This window comes from Neofelis nebulosa, chromosome 1 (genome assembly GCF_028018385.1).
Source record: "Neofelis nebulosa isolate mNeoNeb1 chromosome 1, mNeoNeb1.pri, whole genome shotgun sequence".
Classification (NCBI taxonomy): Eukaryota; Metazoa; Chordata; class Mammalia; order Carnivora; family Felidae; genus Neofelis; species Neofelis nebulosa.
The window spans coordinates 33,285,755-33,307,111 of record NC_080782.1 but is presented as its reverse complement, the minus strand read 5'-3'; the positions used below and the strand labels follow the sequence as shown (position 1 = coordinate 33,307,111).

The following is a 21,357-nucleotide window of genomic DNA, read 5'->3' as shown; positions in this document are numbered from 1 at the left end:
GGCAGAGGCAGAGAGGGTGGCTGGTCTGTGTAGGAGGTGACAGTGGCTTAGTCTGGCCTAATGGTAGTGGAGATGTGACTCAAGTGTGGGGACTCAGAATACTATGGAGATCAAATTGACCAGACTTCTTGGTGACTTGGGGATGGTTGGGACAGAAGCACTTCCAGGAGAAGTCCTGGAATTTTAGCTTTATTATGATGAGTGGGGTCGAGGGTGGGGTACAGCTTTGGGAAGAGTTCTCTTTGCCAAGTTTGAGATTCCTATCAGGCAACATTATGGAATTGTCAAGTCTGCAACTTGGTGGTGTTCATGGCACAGATCAGGCCCGGAAATGTAGATCTGGGATTCAGAGTCATGTGGATAACATTTACAGGGGCACTGAGTGATGTCACCGAAGGAGTGAAGACATATAGAAGGAACCTCAGAACAGATGTTTAGAGACTGAGCATCAATATTCCCATGTGTATAACAGAATCATCATAGCGCTATTGGAAAGATTACATATGATTTTTGTTTGCAAAACACGGTGAGTGAGTGTTCAGTACCTCATTCATTGTTAGCAAATGACCTCTCCTACTTCCTTGTAAGAAGCAGAAAAAAAAGGCCATCAGGAGGCTACTGCCCTGCCTTCAAATCTGCTTGTAAGTCTATCATTCATTCTCTTTCCTTCCAATGTCATGAGGAAACAAATTCCCTTTCCTCTTCAAAGTCCATTTTTCCCAACAGGCTGTCAGTTCTATCCCTCCCACCACTTCTGGGACATTGCCCTACCAATTATGACATTCTGTTTTATACTTTGTATTCTTTCTCCTTTATAGGCTTTTCCTCTCAGTCTACAAGCATGAGTGTATTCCATCTTTAAAAAAAAAAAAGTCTCCCTTATTGCTTTTAATGATTTTTCTATAGAACGTGCTTCTCTGTTTTTATTATGCATATGAAAATCAGGGGATCTTGTTGAAATGCAGGTTATGATTCAGCAGGTAGAGAGGGAGTGCAGAGCTGAGATTCTGTTGAATGCTGATGCTTGTGCCACTGGTCCACAGACCACACTTTGAGTAGCAAAGTCCTGGAGCAGTGATTCTCAACCTTGCCTGTATACTGGAGTCACCTAGAAAGCCTTAAAGAATGTTCATACCTGGGTGCCATGTCTTTGACACCCAGGTGGGCTTGGCATCAGGCTTTAAAAATAAGTCTCCCTAGAGGCCCCTGGGGGGCTCAGCTGGTTAAGTTCCGACTCTTTGATCTCGGTCAGGTCATGATCTCACGGTGTGTGGGTTTGAACGCCTCGTGCTTGGGATTCTGTCTCTCCCTCTCTCTGCCCCTCCCCTGCCCTCACCTCCTCTCGCAAAATAAATAAATAAACTTTAAAAAAAAATCTCCCTGGATGATTCTAATATGCAACCAGAATTGAGAACTCCTGCTTTCCAGAGGGTGGCATTACAAGGAACTTCCAACATCATATATTTCCAACAGTGTCTGAAATCTTTACCAATACTATGTTAACTTGGATGCAAACAAAACAAAACAAAAAGGAAGATGGATCAGAAGAAAATAAGGGGGAAAGAAAAAAAAAAAGGAAAGTATGGGAAGAAGGAAGGGGGAGAAGGAGGGAAGAGGATGAGAAGAAGAAAGGCTCTTCTTGGCCAAATAAGTAAAGCACTTTGCTTCTCAATCAAATTTCCTGAAGTGCCCACTTCCTCACTTCCCATTAACACCTTGACCCTGTTCAGCCTGGCTTCTGTGCCTTTATCTCCCTAAAACTGAACTGACACCGAGCACACAAGGCAAGGGCACATGTCTCAGTTCTTACCTTACTTGGTCTTGCTGAGGTATCTGACACTATTAGCCACCACCGGAAGAGATCCCACAGACCTGAAGCAACATGCTGGCACTCATCATATTACTATGCTGTTTTTCTTCTTTCTTGTGAGCTACAAAAGAGAATAGCAAATTGTGAATGATTTTAGGTTATCTTTAAGCTTTTTCAAAGCTCTTGCAAAAAATTCTGTGTTCAAAATCAGTATGTCCAACCTAAAAAAGATAATTAAAAAGAGTCAAAGCATTTTTTCCCCTCTCTGAAGTAAGCTCTCAACACTAGGGACAAAATTCAACAGGTCTGCTTTCTCATACAAGAGTTGAGGGGGGGAATAGGTGAGCCCACGGCCAAACAGACACTTGTAAAAAAGAAGAAACATTTTTCACAAAGAACTTGCGGCAGTTCAAGTCCTTCACGAAGCATAGGCTAAGATAGCATTCAAGCGCAGGGAAAGCCTGCGAAGCAAAAGGGAGATAAGAGCAGGAGTGGGCAAGAAGGGTGTCCCACCACCCTGCAGGTCTGACATCTGGAAGGCAAAACGAGGGAGCAGGACTTGGTTGGGGGCAGCAGTTGGGGCAGGGTTGGGGGAGAGCATCAGACCACGGTGCAGCTCAGAGAAAGTCTCAGAGCCCAGAGCGGACAGAGGTGGCCCGCTGGAGCGCCCCCGCGTGGGGAGGACCCGCCCGGCTCTAGCTCGCCTGCCCTGCAGAGTCACTGGCTGAGAGCAGCCGGCCCGCGTGTGCTTTGGGGAATCCTGCAGTGGACCCTCAGGCAGCACAGGTGGATCCGCGGTGAGCGAAGAACCGAGCAGCACACCCCATGGCTGCCCAGGACCGAAACTATATGGGCAGTTCTTTGGGTAGTTTTCAGTATAATTGGGATAGCAGAATAATCTTTGACAGGTCTTCCTCTTAGCTTCTGAAACTTTCATCTCATTCCTGATCTTCTTAAAAGCATCCAAAGTAGGTCCAGTCTAAAAGCAAGGAAATTGGCCCCGATTTGATAAAATGCCCAAGACAGACAGTGCTGTCCTCTGGAAACACACCCCACACAGGGTTTAAACCACACCCCTCTTGGCTCTCCTCCATCCAGTCCTCCTCCTGGCGCTCTGTTCCTGTTGGGATGGGATTTGAAGTACTAATTAATATGCTTTTTTATTAATAGTTTTTCCTCCTCTCTTACCTCATCCCTTAACCCAATCCAGTTGTGAAAAGTGGGACAGACATTAAAGGTACACAGTATTCAAATCTCTCTTTGGGTTGTATTGCTCATCCGGCGGGGCCCAGAGGTGGGAGTGGGGAATTTGCCAAGAACTGGGGGTAGGGAGCAAGGACCAGTCTGGGGGACACACATACAACATCTCAGTATCTTGACTATTCTCCTTTCTCTCTGCTTTTGCCATCCCAGAGAAGTTTATCTAGTTTGTGAGGCCTAGAGACATGGGAGTGTCAAATCAAGACCCAAGCCCAAAATCATCTGCATTAATCCCTAGCAAAGTCATTTTGCCATTAGTGAAAGAATAATATGATCTATACTGGTGACATTGGGCAAGAGGAAGAAAGGACCGAGGCTCGATGCGAAAAAAAGTCATGTCTTAGCCATGCAGCAAAGAGAAAGAAGCACATTTTGAAAAGTAAAAGGGACATTTTTAAATTTAATCAGGTACAAAACTTGCAGACAAAATGTGAAGTGTTAGATATAGAAACCTATAGGTAGAACAGAACAGTCCTGATCTTAAATGGCTAAAACTTTTTACCTCATTATCACCTCCTTCCAACAGCTCTTAAGTGCACAATTTTCCAGCAGGAGATGAACAACGCATTTAATGAGAATTATAAATGAAGGGAAATTACCCCAGACTGGATTCCTGGTCCAGATGAAAATTTCTTTCTCTGAGCACCTGAAAACAGGTTTGCAGCCTGGGCCCTCTCTGGGTTTTTCAGAATGTGGCCCCAGGATCTTCTGCCTCAGTGGGAGTCCCTGTTAAAAGGCCATTCCTCAGGCTTACCCCAGACTTACTGAGCCAATCTGTAATACACAATTTTATTATTATTATTATTTTAACATTTTTTTTTTTTTGAGACAGAGAGAGACAGAGCATGAGTGGGGGAAGGCCAGAGAGAGAGGGAGACACACAATCTGAAACAGGCTCCAGGCTCTGAGCTGTCAGCACAGAGCCCAACACAGGGCTCGAACTTGGGAACAGCGAGATCATGACCTAGGCTGAAATCAGATGCTCTGCCGATGGAGCCACCCTGGTGCCCCTGGGCCTCTGATGTTCTTGATATTCTATGATATTTAGGCAAAGTGCTGCTTCTTCTCTTCTTCCTGGATGCATGGCCACCCACCCGGTGACTGCATTTCCCAGCCTCCTTTCCAGCTACATGTGGCCATATGACCAAGTGTGAGCCAATGGAATGTGACTGAAAGTGCACAATTTCAAATCATCCCTAACTTAAGTCAGGCTACTCTCTGGAATATGGCTTTTCTCACATTCTGTGAATTGCATCAAGGTAACAAGAGTGACTTCAATCGTACAGAAAAGGACAATGTCCAAAGAAATGGAGTAACGAGGTGGTAGGAACTTAGTTCTTGATGAGCCCTGTGGAGAAGAGCTGCTCCATCAGCTTAGACAGACTGTATTGTTATATACACGAAGGAAAAATTAGCTCCCATATAATTTAAGCCACTATATTTTTTGCCTTGCCTTTGCTATCACAGCTTACTTAGGCTTTACCCTAACAAACACTAAGAACTACCCTTAAGCAATTACCACTTAGAAGCACGCATTAAATCAAATTTCTAAATCCTTGGCAGTCAGTGTCATGTTTATCTTCCCCAACAGACACTTTGCTTACATGGACCCTATATAGCAAACATCAGAAAGGGAGCTATACCTTACCAAGAAGGAGACTATAAAAAATTCTAAGACAAAGAAATGCAGAAGGTCACCATGCATGTAGGTAAAACATAGATTTATGAGGCTAGTGTGATTTATGAGGCAGCTTTGTCCCTATGGCCAGACTTTGTATGACATTGGAATATACTCCTTTCCAGCATCTCAACAAAGAACACACTTTTTCAATGTTTTTTTAAAAAGGTAATCTTTATTGGTTTTCTTGTAAAAAATATAAATTGACTTAAGGTGTTTAAGAAAGGATTTTCAGGTGTTGAAAGAGGCGTCATTGGGTAGACTCTTCAATCTGCTAACAGCAACAACAAAAAAAGCCAAGTACAAATTGAATGCTCTCAATTTAGTAAATGACACACATATAAACAAGTGGTTCTGAATTTTTGCACATTTGACTTATAACACTTGAACTTGTGCATTATACAAAGATGCCCTTTAACTATATTTCATGTCCTGAATTCAGACTTTCTTAAGTCTGGAAAACCAATATTTTATACTATTTATACTGCCTGTCCCAAAACAGACCATATTTATACTGCCTGTCCCAAAACAAACTAGACTATTCCCTTATTTGATTTTGCCACATTCAACCATAGCATAGACTTGAATATGTAACTGAGTGCTGTCTATAAATATACACAAATAGAAAAAATTTATGAAAATCTTATTAGTGAGTCAGAGGGCTACATTACCCTCTGAGTTAAGAGACTGCAGACTATTTTTATATTCCTTTGTCTATTTTTGCATTTTCAAAACTATATATAATTAGCTTATAGGTTTTTTGTGGGTTTTTTTTCATTTTATTTATTTTAGAGACAGAGCACAAGGGTGAGAGGGGGAGAGGGGCAGAGGGAGAGAGAATCTTTTTTTTTCTTTTTATTTAAATCCAAGTTAGTTAACATATAGTGTAATAATGGTTTCAGGAGTAGAATTTAGTGATTCATCACTTACATATAATGTCCAGTGCTCATCACAACAAGTGTGCTCCCAAGTGCCCATCACCCTTTAGCCCATCCCCCCACCCACCTCCTCTCCAGCAACCCTCAGTTTGTTTTCTGTATTTAAGAGTCTCTTATGGTTTGCCTTCCGCTCTGTTTTTATCTTATTTTCCTTTCCTTCCCCTATGTTCATCTGTTTTGTTTCTTAAATTCCTCATGAGTGAAATCATATGGTATCTTTCTCTGACTTATTTCACTTAGCATAATACCCTCCAGTTCCATCCACGTTGTTGCAAATGGCAAGATTTCATTCTTTTTGATCTCCGAGTAATATTCCATTGTGTATATATACTACATCTTCTTTATCCATTTGTCAGTCGATGGGCATTTGGGTTCTTTCCATAATTTGGCTATTGTTGATAGTGCTGCTATAAACATTGGGGGGGGGGCATATGCCTCTTTGAATCAGCATTTTTGTATCCGTTGGATAAATACCTAGTAGTGCAATTGCTGGCTCCTAGGGTTGCTCTATTTTTAATTTTGTGAGGAAACTCCATACTGTTTTCCAGAGTAGCTGCACCAGTTTGCATTCCCACCAGCAGTGCAAAAGAGTTCCACTTTCTCTGCGTCCTCACCAACATCTGTAGTTTCTTGAGTGGTTAATTTTAGCCATTCTGACAGGTGAGAGGTGGTATCTCATTGTGGTTTTGATATGTATTTCCCAAGAGGGAGATAATCTTAAGTAGGTTCCATGCTCAGCACAGAGTCCGATGAGGGGCTCGATCCCACAACCCCTGGGATCATGACTTGAGCTGAAATCAGGAGTCGGACGCTCAACTGACTGAGCCACCCAGGCACCCCAATGAGCTTATAGTTTTATAATAAAGAGGAAACAGACTTATAGGGTCTCACAACTATAGTAGGATTTCTCATTCTCTTTCCATGTCTCCTCAGTTCCTGCTCCAATGCCTTACACATAATATATGCTCAATAAATAAGTGCAAGAGAAGGAAGAAGGGAGAAAAGAGAAAAGGAAGGAAGAATGAAATGGAAAGGGAGAAATCTGTTAAGTGCCATCTGTTTGCCCCTCCAGATTCACTCTCCACCCTGCTCTGAACCCTAAGACTGATCAACATGAACTGCCTAAGTGGGTTCCTTGTTTCCTGGTTTCTGGTTGGCTTTGGCCAAGGGGATGCACCATCAGATCGGGTGTGGAGTAAATATTTATTCCCCGGAATCACTCCCTGTGGGTCACTGTAGCGTGCTGTCCCCCTCAACCAGCCAGACCCAAGACCCTTCCCTACACAGCTCTTCTGACTGGAGAAAGCACTGCCCACCTCTCTCCCTTCAGATCTTGGGGTGACAACGTGCCTCGCACTCACATCCAGTGTGCTGCCCTCTCTTTTACACTGTTTATACCTCTTGTCCAGCCCTTTATAAATAGTCCCATTATTAAACTCTCCTAAAGGTGTCCAATTTGAATGAACCACATATGTATTGTCATGACCCAAACTGACACAGAATCTGTTGGTAACAAAGAGCCCAACAAGTTCTCTCCTCCAATAACTAATCTTGAAGAAATGTTCAGAAAAACATTTTTAAAACATCACTAATATTGCTCATTTCAAAAGTTTAAACAACAAAAAGATTATTTTCATTGAGAAGTTCCACTTTAACATCAAAGATTTTGTAGTTATGATAGTTACGCTTTTTCTCTTGAAAAGACAAATAGAAAAATCTACATGCATAGTCCCTTCTTTCTTCATCCTTTCAATAACCTTAGGAGATTTAGCACCCTCTAAATACTCAATATTAATTGCTTAAAACAGGCACAAATGAAGGATACCTATTATAGTATGAGAATGTTCTCAGAGATTAGTTATTCCTTTTTAAAGATCATTTCTTAACTATGCATCAATATGATTTTTTTCCCTTGGTGTCCTTGAAGGCAAAAAAGAAAAAAAAAAAAAAAACCCAGGAAAGACAAGCAGGGTTATTTTAGTACTTAAAAATTAGTATTAATTTTTCAAAAATCAAAATCCAAAAACCAGAGGTCTTAATCCAATTTACAAATCTTATTATTTTATTTCTACATCTAGTGAATTTTAACATGAATCTTTAAAGTGACCTTTTAATAATATTTGATGTCATTTACAATTAAACTTTGCTTAAATATTCTAAATTTAATACATTCCTTTTACTTATCCTTCTAATTAGCAGAACTTACCTGTATGTTTAGGATAATAATGAATCCAATGAATTAAAATTGTAAATTTTGTAAATCTTAAGTTCTGTTAAACATTGCAATGCTTTTTACAAGCTTTGTAAACCTATCTTAATCTTTTCAACTTAAAAAGTCACAACTCTAAAATTAAAAACTCAAGTATACATTTTAAGTTGGAATCTTGAGGACAATGTATAAGATCCTCTAATAAGCCAAATTATCTTAACTATTACAAACATTTTAAGTATAAAACATAGTCAAATCATACCCAAGTTAATGCAAAATAATTTATATCATTGGTTGTTAGTTCATTATTTCTATATGTAAGGGTCAAATGAGAGAGTTATATTATCCAAGCAAATTGGAACTATTATCACAAGTAAGTTGATTTAAACATCCCCAAAACAAACAAGGTTATCTGCTTAGTGGCTGATATTGACCACAAACTTTTGACCAAGACACCTCTGGAGCAGCCAACATTTAGAGCAATTTTTGTTGCAACAATCAGGCAGCCTGAGCCTTATTTTATGGGGTGGTCTCAACAGCCCCATTCCTCGGATTCAGGTTATATATCACCTAATACTCGAGGTTGGATTTAGTTCATTTATTTACTCCTCGATTCTACTCTTAATTGTTTCATATCTTTCCTGTTGGAAAAAATCATTCTTACAAATGTTTTAATGATACCGTTTAGGTTGTGTATATCTTTTCTTTTTCTGTGTCATGCTAGTAATAGTGGTCTCTTACCATGACCACCACTCTTCTTCAGGTTACCACATGAGAGCAATGGTCTGGGTTAAGGATACGTTTCGTAGGTCTCTAGAGTAAGCACTTTAATGTTTCCCAGCCTTCTTGGGCCCTGCTCTTGCATGGTATGCCTTAGCCTGTGCAGGACTATTCTTAGATGACTTGGGTTGAGTGGCCCTGGGCTGAGAAGGCTTACACTGGGAGGACTGGGATGGGCATGGTTTGGGCTGAGTGGGTTTGGGTGGAGAAGGTTTAGCGTGGGAGGGGTGGCACTCAGTGGGTTTTGTTTGAGTGGGTTTGGGTTGAGAGGGCACAGGTTGAGAGTGTTTGACCTGGGATGGCTTGGGCTGACTCAGTTTGAACTGAGAGCTGGGTAAGCATTTGCTATTGGACCTTTGGAAGGCTGGATTTAAAGACCCATCCTGTGTCTTCAGTTTGGCTCCTTGATGAGAGGCAGGCCTTAAAGGTTTTTTTGTGGCTCCTGCTGGTTGAAAGGCCTGAGGGTAAAAACCTTCAATATGGGATGTTGTTTTCATAGGTTTCCCAGGTGCCCTTGGTGGCTGTGTTCTATGGGTGTAGCCTTGCTTAGGCTGTGACTTCCCAGCTGCTTCTGCTGGCTGCAGACCCAGGGAGTGGGAGTGACCTACCTGGGAGACCACTACCCCAGACCTTTCAAGAGCTCCTGTTGTCTGTGGTCTCCTGGACCAGGCGTGTACATGCTGAGACACAGGTCTTGGTAGTCCTCCAATTGTTTTAGTCATAGGATGTCCCAAAGCAGTTCTTGAAAATTTCGTGAATCTTTCAGGTGAATAAAATCTCTGGGGCTGGAAGTACCGAAACCCAAAACTTTTACCTCGACCATAGGCCCTTGTTTTCTGAAAGGGCCAGGGACGGAACCACTTAGACCTCTGCTCTGACCAAAAGTGGGAGCCTGTAACCCAGGGGGCTTTCAAAGAAACATGGTTAAAGTTCCCTCCAATTCTGGTTGGTAAAGGACAGTTTTCCAGATGAGGCACGAATCCTGGGAGGAGGTAGAAATTCTGGAGATTCTGGCTAGCCCCAGATTCTCCAGACATCACAGCTGGATTTTCACATGAGCTTTCTGACTGACTGGGTCTTTGTTGTCTCTCATCTTTAGCTGTTCCAGACAAATTTTCACTAGGGGGAGTTTGAATCCCCTGAACGTTCTCAAAGTCTTGGTCTACCTGGATTCCCAACTCCCTGGCCAGGGAGCCCATGTCCTCCACAGACACACATCTGAGCGAAGAGGACATCACTTCCTGGAGAGCAGCTTGAAGACCCTCAATATTCTTCCCTCTCTCCCCAGGTGCCTCCCCCTTCCAAAACAGTAGCTGTGATGGCTTCAACTTCAGAGTCGTCTGGAAAAGCTGTGTCTCTTCACTCTCCTGGGCCTGGGGACTGAGGACAAAGTAGAATCTCTTGGCGGCAGCTTCTCCTAAAAACATTAGCAAGTCCCACTCCTTCTCACCTAGGTAGTCAGTGAAAAAAAACACAGCTGAGGAAACTTCCATCAAGAAACCAAACTGTGTCCAAAAACTTTCTAGATCTCCACGAAGGTTGGCCAGAGCAACAGGCTTTTGGAAAACACTAGGATTTTCCATTAGACCATCGCTATCAGGAAAATGCCACATTATCTCTACCAGGCCGTCAGAGATCTGCCGGGGAAACACCGGGCCAGTAAAATCCTGATGGAGAAAGATTTTGTGTGATTTTAGTTGGTCAGAGACAAGCAGTGTGTTGAGGATTCTGGACTTGGAGAAGCTACAGTATCCTAGGCGCACAAAAGAGATGACAGGCATCTTCATGAGAGTCAGGCACTTTTCTGTATCCCCTGTAGGCCCTCCTGAAGATTGTGCTGACCACTTCTTCACAATGCCCTTCATGGCCCCCAGCATTAAGATGCTTTTGTTGTTTTCTGCATCTGGCAGGAGCAGGGGAAGAGCAAACCGGCACTGATACATGTTTGACATGACCTCGCGTTGCAACGAGCTGTCTGAACAGAGCATAGATGCACAAAGAACATCAAAGGGATTAATGGTTTGTATGTCTCTAATTTCCAAATTCTCTACTCCAGTCAGCAGTTCCTCTTTGTTACCCTCACCCAGAACCTTGTGTCTGAGGATTGTATCTCTGGCTGTGACATCCAGCGCTTGAACTTTCATCAGGAAATTCCAGGCTAAGTCTCCTGGAGTCTCAGGTGTCCACATACATCCTCGATCTAAGGAGAATTGTTTAACGACATCTGGCAGAAGCTTTCTGCTCCTATCCATGTTCAAACATGACAGGACATCTTTAAATACCTTTTTTCTTTCTGTAGGGAAAAAGATATTCAGTGACTGTCACATTCAGAATCTAAGCTACCTTCACTGACTTTTAAAATTAAGTAATTGACTTTTTCATTGTAAGAAGATGGAATGATACAAATATAGTGAAAGTTCCTTTTTGCCAGTCTGCCAATTCCATTTTCCTTCTAAGAGATGCCAATATGTTACGTATATTTGCTTCCCATCCTTTTTCTATGCAAGTATATAGGTAATGCATGAACACAGAGAAATATATCATTTGGTTCAGTGGATGCTATTTTATTTTTACATAAATCATATTATCCTAAACAAATGATTCTTCGACTTCGTTTCACTTAATGGTATTCTTTGCAAATTCTTCTAAGTCAGTTCATACACAGATTGACTTAATTCATTTTTAGCTAATCCATCGTACTTCATGATTTGGATGGACCATTACTTATCTAACCATTGTCTACTGATGGTCATTTAGGTTTTCCAATTTTTTGGCTAATGTTTGTATGCAATGATGAAAAACCTTGCTAATATTCCATGATATGCACACGTGTATGAGGAATTCTCTAGGATGATACTGATTTGTTTTTTTAATATTTTTTAATGTTTGTTTATTTTTCAGAGACAGTGTGTACAGGGGAGGGGCAGAAAGAGGGAGACAGAGGATTCAAAGTAGGCTCCATGCTGTGAGCACAGAGCCAGATGCAGGGCTTGAACTCAAGAACGGTGAGATCATGACATGAGCCGAAATCAAGAGTCTGCTGCTTAACTGACTGAGCCACTCAGGCACCCCGAAACTGGTTTCTTTTTTTCTTTCTTTCTTCCTTTCTTTCTTTCTTTCTTTCTTTCTTTCTTTCTTTCTTTCTTCCTGTCTTTCTTTCTTTCTTTCTTTCTTTCTTTCTTTCTTTCTTTCTTTCTTTCTTTTTCTCTTTCTCTTTCTCTCTTTCTGGTTTTTAATTTCTTTTTTAATATTTATTTATTTTTGAGAGAGAGACAGACAGAGGATGAGTGGGGAGGGCAGAGAGAGAGACAGAGAGACACAGAATCCGAAGCAGGCTGCAGGCTCTGAGCTGTCATCACAGAGCCTGACATTGGCTCAAACTCAACAAACCCCAAGATCATGACCTGAGCCAAAGCTCGACCCTTAACTGACTGAGCCACCCAGGTGCTCCTGATTTCTTTCTTAAATGTATCTCTTGCTACAGTTTGGAGAAATGAAAGATTTTATGTCCATTAAAGTTTCCTCAGAATTTATGTGCTGTACCTACTTTCTCCTAATCTCCCATTTCCTAATATACCTCCTAACCACTTCTTGGGAATACAGAGATAGTGCTTAGAGAAAGAAGGTCAGAGAGCACTTTTTTTTTACTCCTGGTAGTATTTACTCCTGGCAAACGAGCATAAGCTTCTTGGATCCCCTATAAAATTAGCCTGGTAAGAAACAACAGAAGTGAGAGAAAGGTATGGATTTCAAGGATTAACAAAGATAACTAAGAAATCCTTGGACAGTCTAAAAGTTGCTTCAAGTGGAATATGTGTTGGGCTAAGAAGGTAAGGGAGGAGTTGGGGCTAATAAAAAGGGTTCCCAGGGGAGGCAGTGAGAGGCTAGGTTGCAGGAAAGCTTTTAGGTCCTGCTCTTGCCTATCACCTATTTTGCCTTTGGACAACAATCCTCTGTTTCTTCAGCACAAAAACTGGTACCCACACAGCCCAGGCCAAGTACTGACAAGGTAAGGACTTGTTAGTCTTTCCTGACTACTACAGAGCTCATCTGGATACCATACCCAGAAGCAACAGAGTAAACAAATCTTATACAGAGCAACAATGATACAATCAACAAGCACAAAAATGGATAAAAAGAAAAAAAGTTAAGAAGCAATAATATCTAGAACCCAATATATGTTTGTAAACTTAAAATTTATGAAAATACCCCAGCTAAGGCAAAAAGAAATGATTTTAGCTGCCACCTACTGAAAGGAGATTCTTGAATTTGAGTCCAATGTATAAAGCCTTAGAACCCATGGAAGAGTAATAAAAACTTTAACATATATGTACTTGAAGTGTCAGAAAGAGAGGAGGGAACAAGTGGGATAGAAATATATATTTAGATAAATAATGGCTGAAGATTTTCCAAATTTGGTTAAAAAAATTTTTACAGATTCTGCAAATCCTAAGGGGGATAAAAACAAAGAAAATCATATCTAACTATATAAGAGTTAACTGCTAAAAAAAATTGTTTTTAAGTAAAAAAATAACACTTATAGGGAACAATGATAAAATAACTGTAGACTTAGCATCAGAAACAATGGAAGCCAACAGACAGGAATGGCATCCATAAAGTGCTGAAGGCAGAAAACCTGTCAATCTATAATTCAATATCTAGCAAAAATATCCTTCTGGAATGAAGGCAAAATAAAGACATTTCTCAATAAGCAAAAAATAAGAGAATTTCCCACTAATGGACCTACACTAAAAGAAATTTAAAAATAATAATAATAAATAAAAATTCTTCAGGCTAAACAGAAACAACATCACATTAAATCTTAGATCTTCAGGAAGAAAGGGCACAGGAAACGGTAAATATATGGGTTCCTGCCACGGGATGAACTCAACTGTAAGCTGGAAGGGAAGGGAGCTGATTGCTATAGTCTATACACAAGTTGACCTTATACAGTGCAGAGCACACAAAGCAACACCATAAGCCTTCTTGAGACTTAGATTTGACACTGTGATTTTTTTTTTGTCATGAATTTTAACATAACAAAAAACATAATGATGTTTCCCCTTTGAATCAGATACATTTGGATTTTTTTTTTGAGTTCCTAGCTGCATAGACAAACAAATATTACAGAGAAAAAGACCGAGTTAGCCTCATGCCTCCAGCCAACTAGACTGGATTGGTTAGCTACTAGAATTACATTGCCAGTCAGAACTACATTATTACTCAAACTTTCCTTGACATGTTTTACTAAAGGTGCTAGATTAATCGCAAAAAAATAGCCCCAATTAATGGCTTTCTGGATATATTTTGGATTTCTGCAATATTACTTTGTAAGAAGTGGTATCTATTTTTCCCCAACTCTTTTTTTTTTTTTTTTTTTTTTTTTTTTTTTTAAATTTTTTTTTCAACGTTTTTTATTTATTTTTGGGACAGAGAGAGACAGCGCATGAACGGGGGAGGGGCAGAGAGAGAGGGAGACACAGAATCGGAAACAGGCTCCAGGCTCCGAGCCATCAGCCCAGAGCCTGACGCGGGGCTCGAACTCACGGACCGCGAGATCGTGACCTGGCTGAAGTCGGACGCTTAACCGACTGCGCCACCCAGGCGCCCCCCAACTCTTGAATCTGTTTTCCCCAACTCTTGAGTATGTCACAACTGTCTTTGTGTGACATACTCTGGCCAACAGAATGTGGCAAAAGTGATGGTGTTATGGGTTGAATTGTGCTCCCCCCCCCCAAAAAAAAAAAAAAATTGTGTTGAAGTCCCCAGTACCTCAGAATGTGGCCTTATTTGTAAACAAAATCTTTACAGAGGTCAAATTAAAATGAGGTCATTAGGGTGAGCTCCCATCAAGTATGACTGGTGTCCTTACAAAAAGGGGAAATTTGAAAATAGAGACATGCACAGAGGGAAAGTGATTTGAAGACACACAGAGAGAAAATGGGCATTTAAATCCAGGAAATAACTGAGGCTACCAGAAACTAGAGTACTGGAACAGCTCTTTCCCTAATGCCTGCAGAGAGCCTTGACCCTGGTAACACCTTGGTTTCAGACCTCTGGCCTCCATAACTATGAGACAATAAATCTCCCATTGTCCTAAGCTACCCTTGTGTAGTGCTTTCTTGAGCCCTAGGAAACTAATTCAGATGGCATGAGAGTACTAAATCTAAGCCTTCTCTTCTGTCTCTTTCTCTCTCTCCCTCTTGCCTTCTCTCATACTCCTGTGTCCTCTCTGTAAGAATATGCCCCATCTAGTCCGAGAATAAGTCCAGACTAGACTGCCAGAAGACGACAGACTAGTCTATAGCCAGCTGACCACAGACACATGAGAAAACTCAGGAAAGACCAGAGGAACTGCCCAGCCAACTACAGACACATGAATAATAATACACACTTATTGTTTTAAGCAACTGAATTTTGATAAGCTCTATTGTTACACTAAATAACTGACATAGAAAAGAAGATCATACAAAGTAAACAGTAACATGCAAGAAACACATCATAATATTAGAATGTTACCTATAGAATAAGGGGAATGGGGAATAAAGAAAAAGGGAATAAAAAGACACGGGGCTTTTCACAGTATAATGATGATACTATGCAGTGAATAATTAAGTCAACCCTATACGATAAGTGAAATATGTAAATAAATTTTAAAAATTAAGAATGAGGCCTAGGGCGCCTGGGTGGCTCAGTCATTTAAGCATCTGACTTTTGATTTTGGCTCAGGTCTTGATCTCAGTTTGTGAGATAGAGCCCTATGTCAGGTTCCATGCCAGCAGTGCAGAGCCTGCTTGGGATTCTCTCTCTCCCCCTCTCTCTGCCCATCCCATGCTCATGCTCATGCTGTCTCTCTCTCAAAATAAATAAATAAATTAAAAAAAAAAAATGAGGCCTAAAAATGACTATGGATTGGGAAGGTATGAGGGTGGAACAAGAATTGTGTTGTAAATGGAATATTGCTCAGCCATTAAAAAGAATGAACTCATGGGGTATATGGGTGGCTCAGTAGGTTAAGTGTCCGACTTCGGCTCAGGTCATGATCTCGTGGTTCATGAGTTTAAGCCCCACGTGGTGCTCTGTGCTGACAGCTCAAAGCCTGGAGCCTGCTTTGGATTCCGTGTCTCCCTCTCTCCCTCTTTGCCCCTCCCCCACTCATGCTCTGTCTTTGTCTCTCTCTCTCAAAAAGAAATAAACACTAAAATATTTTAATTAAAAAAAAAGAATGAAATACTGTAATTTGCAATGACACGGATGGAGCTAGAGTATATTATGCTAAACGAAATAAGTCATTCAGAGAAAGACAAATACCATATAATTTCACTCATATATGGAATTTAAGAAACAAAACAGATGAACATATGGGAGGGGAGAAAATAAAAAATAAAAAAGAGAGAGGGAAACAAACCACAAGAGACTCTTAACAATAGAGAACAGATTGAGTGTTGATGGAGGGAAGTGGGCAGGGGATGGGCTAGGTGGGCGATGGATATTATTAGTAGGGCACTTGTTGTGATGAGCACTGAGTGCTGAATGTAACTGATGAATCACTGAATTCTACTCCTGAAACCAATATTACATTGTATGTTAACTTACTATAATTAAATAAAAATTTGAAAAGAAAAAAAAAAAAAAAGAATTGTGTTGTAGGTTAAATTATGTATCCCTCAAATTCCTATGTTGAATTCCTAACCCCCAATACCTCCGTGATATTATTCGGAAATAGGGTCATTGCAGATATAATTAGTAAAGATGAAGTATTAGGGTGAGCCCTGATCCAATATGACTAATGTCTTTATAAAAAGGGGAAATGCACCCCTAGAGAACCTAGAGACCTAAGGACCTAGAGAAATGCACCCAGGGAGACAAGAGGGATATTTTTACAAGCCAAAGAATGCCAAAGATGTCCAACAAACTGCCAGAAACTAGGAACAGATTCTTCTTTACAGCCTTCAGAAGTAACCAACCTTGATTTCAGACTTCTGGCCTCCAAACTGAGACGCCACATTTCTGTCGTTTATTGTTTAAGCTACCTCCTTTGTGGCACTTTGTTACAGCAGCAGTAGTAAACTAATACAAGGTGTGATGAGGAGGACATTACTCCTCTCCTACCTAGAACTGGATGATGGATCCCCACGATTTGGACTGAGTGTGAGACAATAGCTATGTTTCTTTCCCTTCTCTGCTCAGAAGTTGGTGATATTTATTTTCATAGCCAATATCTCTCCAAATGAAGCATTTCTAACATTTTGAATTTTCATTCAGAAATATTCCAATTCAAGATACCAATATAATTTCCCTTATCAAGATGATAATTTATGACTGGATCAAGCCAAGTACCAATATTTTGGGATCTTATCCAATTATTATAAGCTCCTCTCTGATTTTCACTTGAGTAGTTAGGCCCATAATCTCCATATCCCTCTGACTGGTCACAAAGGCACTAAAATGACTTAAGAGGCTTAATTTGAGGCTTAATTTGAGCAAAGTTAGTGGTTAGCAACTTATATGTACCATGGAGGTGACTGCAGAAACCTGTAAGCTGAAGTCAGTATTTATTTTTGCTTATATTGTCCATCATTTTGTAGGGCCTAGGTCTTCCTCTCTGTCAAACCCACCCATAAGGAAATTCCAAATTAGAGAGGCATAAGGAATTTCTGAGTAGCTGCTTTTCTGGTGCCTTTCCTTACCCCTTCCCCCATTGTGTCGTGGAAACCTAAAAATAAGTTGTGGCCCAAGTACCACATAGTATGGCCATACCTTCCATCCTTTTCTCCTCCTCCACTGCGAATGACATGCCAGTTTCGGAATCCTCATAACTCTGTTCTTCATCAGAGAACTGTGTGGTCTCCGAATATGCAGCGCCCTCTTCGCCATTATAAATACCGTGCTCTGAGTCATTATAATCCTCTTCTTCCACAGAGGTTTCTCCATCTTCAGAGTGTCCAACAGATTCAAAATATTCCTCTTTTCCTAAGTACAAAGAATCATCTGGCTCCTCGTATCTCTGTCCATCCTGTAAATACTCAATGGTTGCTGGAATTTCGTATTTAACGTTCTCAACTAAATGTGGCAATATGCCTTTTGGTGTGTTGTATTCCTTCTCATTTTCCCTTGAGGACCAAGCAGCTTCCTTATAAGTAGTTTTCGTGTCCCTGAAGCACTCAGAAATTCCCATATCCAGGTGTTCTTTCTCTTTGAAGGACACTGTGATTTCAGGATTCTCGGGCTGTTTCTCTCCGGAGGAAAAAACATCTTCTGAATTCTTGCTTATCCCGATAGCTTGAAGAGGTTCTATATTCTCATGTTTTAAAAATTCTGAAAAGCACAAGAAAGTTGGGGGGGGGGGGGTATTTTGTTTTTTCAAATTAACAAAAAGAACTCGAAGCATCATCTCTCTTCTTTATTTCAAAACTGGAGGATAAGAATACCTAGCATCTCCCAGACAAATAACAAGTCAATTGTCATTCTTTCTCTCACTGGAAAAAAATCAGATCACATTCCTACCTTGCTCAAAAGTTTGGCTCTTCATAGCAAACTCAGAGTACATGAGTGAAACAGAAAATTTGAATCCTATGAATAGTGCTGACTTGTGGATTTACTGTGACCCAAAACCAAGTCAGATTTCCTAGGGCCATTGCTGATGAAATCTGATCCTAATAACTTCTAATTGGGAAGCAAATAGCTCTAATTTGGAATAGTAAGTTCTAGAAATAATATCTATTTCTCTAAGCACATGGGTCTTGTCCTACATTACAGACTGTTAACATGAACCTTCTTGGCTGAACCTCTACCTCTCTAATACCTCTTGAAATAATCTTCAATATTTTTTAGATTTTTAGAAAAAGGAGCTACATCTGTCTCTGGTAGTAATGTACAGAGTCACTAAAAAATCCATTCTGGAAGAATTACTCCCTCATCTGCCACTAATTATCTTTAAACATTGAAGAATTAGCATTTGAATTGTTTCAGAAGAGTAGGCTTCTGCAGGTATTCTTATCACAGAAAAAAAATGAAGTTACTGATCCACCATATAGGTGTGCTACAAAATCACTTTTCTGATATGTCCAAAATGGCTATACTAAGTGAAAGATGCAGCATTTGGTCTTGGGGTTGTAAAATATCCATGAATTTACTTATTGAATAATAATTATTGAATAATAATAATAAGTTTATACTAGCACTAAAAAACTGCAAGTTTTGGATACAGTTTGAACAAAAACTTATCAATCCCCTAAACCAATAAAATACATTGTTCCCTACTTTTAAAATCCTGGACACTTTTCCCCTTTTTCATATGCTAGTGAAAATTATCTCCAGTAGAAAGACAAATGAAAACAAAAGGCAATAATGTTCTTTTTTCAGGGAATCTGCCTTGTCACTCCTACTCTTAGCCCCCAAAAAAGTACAGAAATCCAACTTACCATTTTGTAAGCCACCAACAGTAGCTGACTCTGGAAAAGTACTAAGTAAACACTTGAGAAAATGCTGACAGCTCACCTCTCCCCTTTTCTGTACCAAAATTAACAGCTTTCGACTTTTCTTCAGGGGATCTGTAACATTCTCCAGAGTCTCATACTCTTCCTCAGAAATCAGCCCCCGAGAGGTTAACGAATCTAAGACAGAATCAGGATCGTGTTGGAGGATTTCAAGTAACTTTTTTCGTTCTTTTTCTATGATCTCTGAAGGAACACTCCTGGCAGCCATTGTTCCTGTGTCCTCTAGACCAGGAAATGGATTTTGAAACTGTTCCAACAGTAAATAAATACAAGTTAAAAAAAATGGCAAAGAGTAATTCTATTCAGCAAAGATTAAACAGGTCAAAGATATCTAGCATTGGAGAGGGCAAGTACAAACAAGTGGGGGGTGGGGGGTGGAGCCAGCCCTAAACCCAGCCAGGCCTGCCTCCCTATAGATTATTTATCTGCTCTTTTGCTCACCTGACTCAGTCTCATTTTGACTCAGCCCCAGTGTCAATTCCTCTGAGAAGTCTCTCCTGAAATTTAGTTTGGACTAGGTATTCCCTGCTCTGAGCTCTATTCGTGATAAGAATGAATTGATTAACTCTTTCTGGAGAGAAATCTGGCAATATGCAGCAATAAATAAATAAATGCTGATAGATAAAAATACAAATTAAGGCGTGCCTGGGTGGCTCAGTCGGTTAAGTGTCTGACTTTTGATCTCAGCCGAGATCATGATCTCAGTTCCTGAGCGTCATGTCATCAGGTTCTGTGCTGGGCACGGAGCCTGCTTGGGATTCTCTCTCTCCCTCTCTCTGCTCCTCCCCTGCTTACACACACACACACTCTCTCAAAATATATAAACACTTTAAAAGTAAAAAATAATACAAATTTATACCTTTCAACTCCGCAATTTCACTTCTAGAAAATTTCTTAAGGAAATAATCAGACAAAGGCCCAAAGATACATGTGTAAGAATCTTCATGACAGCATTATTTATAATAGCAGAAAAATTTTAAATAACCAAGATTTAAATAAAGTGGGCATTTGTGGAATAAATGTTGATACATCAACAGTGAAACAGAAAAGAACGGCTTACAAGGACGAAAGCAGGGCATCTGTCAGGCTTAGTAAAGCATGCGACTCTTGATCCCAGGGTCATGATCCTGATCCCCACATTGGGGACAGAGTTTACTTAACAAAAAATATATACATAAATAAGTAAAAAGGATGAAGTGAGTTATACATATTGACAGCTAGTAATAGCCATGATATATCATTATGAAAGACAGCAAGTTAAGATCCCATATTTGTTTAAAAAATTAAAATGTGCATAGCATACATATATTATATGCATATGTAGATATAGATTTAAAAGAACATAGTCAGGAGAGAGATAGCCCAATGGTAACACTGGTTAATTCTGAGGATATGATGACAGAGGAATTCATACTTTCTACTTTAAACACTCCTGTTTATTTTAATATTTCATAGTTTTTGTTTTTATTAGCAGACTTCATTTTGATTTTTCTAAAAAAAAACTACCTGGGTGGTTTTTATTTATAGGTATGTAGTTCACAAGAACCTGAAAACAAAACAATTTAAATAACTATCAACAGGATACTGGATAAATAAACTCTAGTGTTGCATTAACAGTATACACCATTCAAAAAGAATGACCTTCAGTGACCCAGAAGATAACCATATATTAAGGGAAAACTTTAAGTCCCAAAAGATTATACGCAGCAAGACACTCTTTTTAAAAGTTGAATGTGTACCTGGGTAGCTCAGTCAGTTGAGCGTCGACAACTCTTGATTCGGTTCAGGTCATGATCTCACGGTTCATGAGTTTGAGCCCCATTTTGGGCTCTGTGCTGACAGTACAGAGCCTGCTTGGGCTTGGGATTCTGTGTCTCCCTTTCTCTCTGCCCCTCCCCTGCTCACAATCTCTCTCTCTCAAAAATAAACATTTTTTTAAAAATAAAAAGAAAAGTCAGCAGTAATTTCATTTACTATAGGTGGGGGGAAAAGGAGGGCTAGTGCCAAGTTCTGGTGGTCAAGAGCCTTGGATTGTATCAGAATCATGGATGCAGTGTTTATGTAGTCTCCATCATTCTCTGCTGAAAGGCAACATGTCATAGAGCAAATACCTAGGTAGCAGCATATATCATGTTTCAGAAGTTCATTTACTCCTGACCTAAACATGGCATTTGGACTGGAAC

The 21,357-nt window shown here is 40.2% G+C and overlaps 1 protein-coding gene across 1 annotated transcript; it reads right to left on the bottom strand.

The window, feature by feature from the left end:
• Positions 1-7,725: 7,725 nt before the first annotated feature.
• Positions 7,726-20,241, bottom strand: CARD6 (caspase recruitment domain family member 6). The gene is made up of 3 exons (XM_058718403.1): positions 19,100-20,241; positions 17,436-17,993; positions 7,726-10,968 (listed from the first exon to the last, which is right to left on the bottom strand). Exons 1-3 carry the CDS (start codon positions 19,380-19,382, stop codon positions 8,723-8,725), a joined length of 3,087 nt encoding a protein of 1,028 aa, XP_058574386.1. The 5' UTR covers positions 19,383-20,241; the 3' UTR covers positions 7,726-8,722.
• Between the last annotated feature and the right edge of the window lie 1,116 nt (positions 20,242-21,357).

Excerpts from the sequence above, each read along its gene's own strand:
- CARD6 (XM_058718403.1), bottom strand. The coding sequence starts at position 19,382 with ATGGCTGCCAGGAGTGTTCCTTCAGAGATCATAGAAAAAGAACGAAAA. Across the intron at positions 17,994-19,099 it reads TGTTGGTGGCTTACAAAATG|AATTTTTAAAACATGAGAAT; the intron begins GTAAGTTGGATT and ends TGTGCTTTTCAG. Across the intron at positions 10,969-17,435 it reads GGAGGAGAAAAGGATGGAAG|AAAGAAAAAAGGTATTTAAA; the intron begins GTATGGCCATAC and ends TTTTCCCTACAG.